At 42.3% G+C, this 6,783-nt stretch overlaps 1 protein-coding gene across 1 annotated transcript; it reads right to left on the bottom strand.

Annotated features, from left to right (window-relative positions):
* Positions 1-478: 478 nt before the first annotated feature.
* Positions 479-4,021, bottom strand: LOC139735287 (uncharacterized). The gene is made up of 2 exons (XM_071646043.1): positions 2,438-4,021; positions 479-527 (listed from the first exon to the last, which is right to left on the bottom strand). The coding sequence occupies exon 1, from the start codon at positions 3,838-3,840 to the stop codon at positions 2,461-2,463; it is 1,380 nt and encodes a 459-aa protein (XP_071502144.1). The 5' UTR covers positions 3,841-4,021; the 3' UTR covers positions 479-527; positions 2,438-2,460.
* Between the last annotated feature and the right edge of the window lie 2,762 nt (positions 4,022-6,783).

Below are 6,783 nucleotides of genomic sequence, written 5' to 3'. Positions count from 1 at the left end.
TTTTTCCACCTCATCCTGTCCAGGTGGATAACATGAAGAGACTGCACCCTTTGTGCAGAAACAAGTGCTATCAGCATAGTCAATTTCTGAGTAAGTTGCTTCAGATTAAGTGCCTTGGATGGAGACAGCTTTCTGAGGTAGTCCAAGACGACTTTAACATCCCAGATAGAAGAGTAGCGAGGAGCAGGCGGCTTTAAATGAAAAACTCCTTTCATAAACCTATTTACAAGTGGGTGCGACCCAAGAGGCTGTCGTCCACCATCAACTATGAGAAACGTGGAAAGGGCACTCCTGGCTGTATTCAGGCTACTGTATCCAACTTTTTCTTTGTCTAACATATTTGTAAGAAATGCAAGGACATCACAAACTTGGACATTCAAATAATTAATGTGTCTCTCTGCACAAAATCTTTTCCATTTTCTGATGTACACCTGGTACTGTGCTTTAGTGGATCCTTTCCACGACGCGGCTATGATGTCTATTGTCCTTTGTGTGAGGCCCTGCTCTGCGTAAAGTCCCTTCCAAGCCTGCAACATAATAGAGACAAGTGATTATTCAAAGGATGTGGGGTGCCTGAAACTGGTTGACATAATAATGTCTTACTCTTTCGAATTAACATGGGTTCCTCAACCAGCATACTCTTAAGGATAGGGTACCAAACCTGTGTTGGCCAATTGGGCACCACTAAAATCCCACATGCCTCATCCTTCTGAATTTTCTGCAAGCACATTGGCACTAGATTGAATGGGGGAAAGGCATAAAACTCCCACTGACTCCAATCAACTGTGAAGGCATCTACTGCCCAGGCCTCTGGTTCAGGCCTCCAAGAAATATATCGGTCTACCTGTTTATTTAGGCGGGAGGCAAACATGTCAATTTCAGGCACACCAAATCTCCTGATTATTCGTTGAAATATGCTCTTATTCAACATCCATTCTGTGCTGTCCGAGAATTTTCGAGACATGCGATCTGCTTCAATATTCAATCGCCCAGGTAGGTGAGCAGCTGTAAGCCAGATGTCCTTACTAATACACCATTCCCAAATATCAATGGCCATTTGATTACATTCAGGAGATTTTGTGCCACCCATATTGTTCAGATATGCGACAGCCGTTATGTTATCTGCTCTAACAAGTACATGATTGCTCCTTTTCTCTGAGCAAAAGGCTTTTAGCCCATGACTAACTGCTACCATTTCTAGCAGGTTAATTTTATTCTGATTTGCCTCTTTCAACTCATCACTATTCCATCTGCCACCTGTTGAAGTGCACAGATTTGTTGCCCCCCAGCCTTTACCACTGGCATCTGTGTGGATTTCCACATCTGGTTTTGCCCTCTGCATTGGGCTAAACTGTGACTCAAGGTTCCATATCCACCACTGAATTTCATGGATGCTTTCTCTTGACAAGGTCATATGCCTATCGAAATGTCCCTTGTTCCTTGCAAGGGCAAGAATCTTGTCTTTCTCTAAGGCTCTATAATAGAGAGGGCCATATTGTACTGCTGGGAATGATGCCACTAGTTGTCCAATAACCTTTGCAACTGTTCTGATAACAGGTTTCTCAGTAGCCAACAGTTCTTTACAAGACTGCTTTATGTTCTCCTGTTTTTCTTTTGGAAGCCTAACACTCATATCCAGAGTGTTCAGATTGAAACCCAGAAAGGTAATCTCATGAGTAGGCTCTAAAACTGATTTTTCAGGGTGAACAATAAACCCCAAATTTGATAGCAACTTAGTAGTTGCGCTCACTGCTGCCTGCATTTCCTCGGCAGTTTTTGCAATGATAAGTGTATCATCTAGATATGCAATTACAATGTGGCCCTGCTCCCTGAGCGTTGCCAAAACAGGCTTTAGCAGTTTTGTAAAGAGCCTTGGTGCTGAACTAAGCCCATTGGGAAGTGCTTGAAATTGCCATAACCTTCCCTGCCATGTAAATCTCAGGAATTTTCGAGAATCTGGGTGGATAGGAACCGTGAAGTATGCGTCTCGGAGATCGACTGAAGCTAAATAATCTCCCGGAGAAATAAGCGGTAGAGCTGTCTTGATATTATCCATCTTAAAATGCTGATACAAAATACTCTTGTTTAATTCTGTCAAATCCAAGATGACCCTGAGGCCGCCATTCTTCTTTGGCCTTGTGAAAATATTTGATATGAATTCCCCTTCTACATGTTCACATGCTTCTATGACATTTTTCTCAACCAGCTTGTTGATTTCTTCCTGAATCGAGGCCATTTCCTCAGAATTTCTTATGAATTCATGAAGGGGTTTTTCCCTACAAGGGGGATATTTAGCTGGGTCAAATTCAAGCTTGTAGCCCTGTACAGCTTGCAAAATATATGTATCAGATGTAAGCTCTCCCCAGTTGTGCATATGTAGCTTCAGTCGACCTCCGACTGCAATATCATTGACATTAGATGTTATTGTCTCCCTTACCTCATCACTGTTTGGGAGTTGCTCTATTTCATCCTGCCCTGCCCTTGGCCGAGCTTCCGGTACTGTGGGGCTTGGCGTCCCTCTCGAGACGCTGTCGGGGTAAACGTATGGGGAGCTTGTGGGGTCCTCTTCCTCCACTGGTTTCGTTGGCCTAAAAAAGGCCTAGATGTGCTCCCTGACGAATCCGCGTAGGATGTCCGCGACACCCAACCAGCATCCTTGTATCTGCGTTGAGACCCTTGGCTTGGGTAGGGGTGATAGGCCGGCTTGGGTCTTTTAAACCCGCCTCTCATCACTCCGGCCGCCGCTTTGTGCTGGTCTTGCAAGTCCTTTACTTGCTTGCCCAAGTCATCCCCAAAGAGATACTTGGTTACAGGGTTTGTTGGTTTGCAGAGATGAGTAAATTTCGCGTTCAGATCCGGCTTGATCAATTCTTTACGAAGAGCATTCATCTCAAAGTTTGCGTTGCACAACAAAGCTAGAACGTCTTGCTGTTCGGGAGATATGTTGCTTGGATCGAGCAGGCTGACATAAGCCGAGATACCTCTTGTTAGGGATTTTTGGACCCTCTGAAGTTTCACATCCTTCGTACGAACAGGGGCAGAGAGGTTGTCCCAGATCGTCTGATTCACTTTCGGGGTGTCGATCCCTCGACAGTTCGACGGCACTGGGTATTTGCTACTTGTCTCATCGAGCACTTTCTCTTCCAGATGATGGCTCATCAAGTAGTTGACAGAGCTTGCTAGCTCCTCATCAAGAGGCTGTCCAATATCTGATGCCACCGCAAATTTAGCAGCAAAAGCTGGTACTGTCTGTGCTTCTGCCCTATCCACGCACGACTCCAGCTCTGAGCTATGCCCTGCACTCAAGGCATGCACCATGTCATCATCCTCAACATCCATTTCTTCTGTATGTGCCAAGTCATAATCTGCACTAACGCTAGAAGTTGAAGCAGAGGCTGAATCACTTCCACTGCGATCAAGATGTCGGTCTGGCTGTGCATGTCCCATGCCTGCCACCCCTTCCCTTTTACTGGGAAGAGCCTCCATGAACTGACAGAGCAAGCCTTCGAGTCTATCAAGACGACTGTTTACGGTCCCAAAGTTATCATTTGTCAACTTTGACGAGTTGGATTTCGTAGCAATCCGAGGCCGAGTCGCCGCTACCGCCGCGCGGTCGCCAGCCTCCATCACCGCCGGTACTCCCCGTCCACGGCCCGTGTTGGCAGCCGTACCTTTCGCTGCCGCTGCGCGGTCAGCTTGGCTAGCACTCACCGTCTGTTGTGACTCCATTGCTGCTCTGTTTTCGCCCGAAGATTCTGCCGCTGCGCGGTCAGTTTTCTTCTCTTTGTTTTCTTTTTCCGCGGCCACGCCAGCGGATCTTCTATCCTTCTGTTCTTTCATTATTCTGATAAGTCCGAAGGGAAGAATTTCCGCGAAATTCTTGAATATTCGAGGGTTGTGAAAAATCCTTTTCACACACACAAAACGCGCCAACGAATTGCCACACACGTGACCAGCGGGATCTCATATTACACCCGATGAGACATGTAGTCTCGATCGGAGACTTACGTAATAAAATAAAAATATTTTCATGTCTACATTTTCATGTCATGTTCACATCTGTTATGTATTTCAGGATTTATAACATGAACACAGGTCAAGACTTCTATCATTATGAGGACAAATTTGCCTGGATGAGAAGTGATATGTAAATGTAAGTTATATACTGGTCCTCTATCATTCCTTGTGAATTAAATGGTCACACATAAAGTATTTGCAGATGTATTACATTTTGACAGAAACAGAAACATCTTCTGTGATCTCTCCAAATTCAGGGCCAATAAAATATTGCAACTACTTGTACACCAAACACTTCAAAATTAGTGGAAAAAAGAAATACATTCATCGTAAACTGTATTAACATAAGGACATTAAAGTTGAAGCATATTGAAAGTAACATAATAAATAAAAAGATTAAATCTTAAACTCTCTTACCCCCCCCCCCCCCCCCCCCCCACACACACACACACGATTGAGAAAAGAGGATACTGTATTGAATTGGCAGCCCTTATCACAGATCATGTTCTCAAAAGTGACAAAAAGCTATTAAGAATACTGTTTCCATGCAAGACAGAGATTGGGTACCTCAGTTTCCAGGAATGCATAAATATGTACATATCCTGTCTTTTTGTTTAAGAAAGGGAAAAAATACAATCCAGGGACAAGTAAAGCATGATATCATAAAAATCACATACTCAAAACAACGAAAGAAAGAAGGCAGATATCCATTATATAATTACAGTTCGACCTCTATTATCCGGCCATGTCGGGACCGACGCTCATCCGGATAAGCGAATTGGCCGGATATGGGAGACACAATGTTAATGTATATGGCTGCCGTCCAAGCTCCCGTCCCAGTGCACTGGCAACTAGGCAGGTAGCGTACCCCGCAACGGTGGTGTAATCTATGCTAGCCTGTGCAAAATTGTATTCCCTTCTTCACAAAAATGAAGTATATCTCTATTTGAAAAATCATACATGTTTTACCTCATTAGATATTGCGAAACCTATCATGCACATCTTATGAAATTAGTGAAATAGATCCATGAAAAGATGTTAAAGTCACTGTTTTTTTCTCAATTTTTGGATGAAAAAAAAAGTCCTTCACTGTGTGAACGCATCTGGATAATAGAGATTTCCGGATAAAAGGAGGCCGGATAATCAAGGTCGAACTGTATTGTAAACTGAGGTACAAGTTAGTTGTTTTTGTCTTTGATTGTTCTTATCTTTCCTTTTTGATAAGGGATAATGAAATTAGAAATTCCTCCATGCTATATAAACAATGTACAATGTTACAGGAGATTCTTAGCTTGGCACAATATTGGATCCTCAAAAACAAACAAAATGTAAACCCAGAGCACTGTATAAAAAAAGAGGGTCGCCTATCCTCAATTTGATATTACTGTTACCTAACATGAAAAAAGAAAGAGAAAAAGGGGGAAAAAAAGATGTGAATTAATACATGAAAGAGGACGTACAGGAAATATGGCTTCAAGTGGTCTCCTGGCAGCCTGAGTAATATTGACCCATTGATGTTAGTCAAGTAAAATACATGTATCCCTCTAAGTAATTGATGCCAAATTCATGAAGTGTTTATCCATTTTTGTTTCTGCATTGCATATGCTTTCCTTTATGATAAAGGAACCACTGGTAAGTGGATCCAGTGGTTCCTTTATCAAAAGGAACAACTGGAAAATTAGTATGATTATGCATTTGTACTTTGTTAAATGGATGACAGTAATAGTCTCTGGATTGGTTTTAGTAGCTACTACAAAAACTTGGGGGTTACTCTCTGCTGCAGCTCAAGGATTACAAAAAATATCATGAGTCAATGTCACCAAATTTTAAGAGCATTGCATGGGTTGCTTTAATACCTATCCTTGTTTTTATGGATTATAGCTCGGCCATAACTTTCCAAGTTCTTTGGAAATTGAGATCATCACAGGATGACTTGTATATAAAGGACCCTATTTTCCACTAATTTTCACGGTTGATGCAGTTTTTGGGGCATGCTGCTCTTGCATCATGGATTAGCATCCAAAATGATACACCATCATGTATTAAACATGCAGACACAGTATTTGAGCTGCATTTCTGGATGTTATTTCTACATTTGAATGCATGGAAAAAAGTACTGGATACATGATTTTTTGGCCAATAGGCGTCTCGTACTGAGTGCACGAACGCTTGCTTAGTGCCCAAACCTTTGTTACAAGTGCGCAATAACATGTTTACCACTGTGACTCAGTGTGAGGCCAGTAAAAACTCAACACATCGCTCTCAACCAATGAGATCACAGGATTCTCACTACCCATTCTATAATGATAACAACATGCAATGTTACTGTAACTGCCAGATTGATAAATTCATGCTCTTCAAATTTCCAGTTTCACTGCTCCATAGGTCTCTTATACATGTATCTACACCATATGGGGTGTAAAACACAAAACTAAAACAGTGAGAATTTCACAATTATAGATAGAACACTCCCCCCCCCCCCCCCCCACATCCTGCACCTCCCCATACTATGGCATACTTTAATATAATTTGATATATTCTCCTAGGGCAATGATACTGCTAAATATGATCAATGCAAATAAGATGAAGTGTTAATTTCATGATACACTCCTACATATAACCTGATGATAGGAAAGCTGTTCTTTAGTGAGCCTACTTTTTCGCTAGATGTCGACTTGAACAAGGACTTGAGTTTCTCTACAGCTCTCCATGCAAAAAGAGACAGCGTATGACCAAAGTAGTGCTTAGACAAATGGAATGCCATCA

The sequence above is a fragment of the Diadema antillarum genome, unplaced genomic scaffold, assembly GCF_040938485.1.
Source record: "Diadema antillarum isolate AM-2024a unplaced genomic scaffold, OU_Dant_1.0 seq00000569_RagTag, whole genome shotgun sequence".
NCBI lineage: Eukaryota > Metazoa > Echinodermata > Echinoidea > Diadematoida > Diadematidae > Diadema > Diadema antillarum.
Note: the sequence above shows the minus strand (reverse complement) of the source record. Positions and strands in the feature narration are given on the sequence as shown.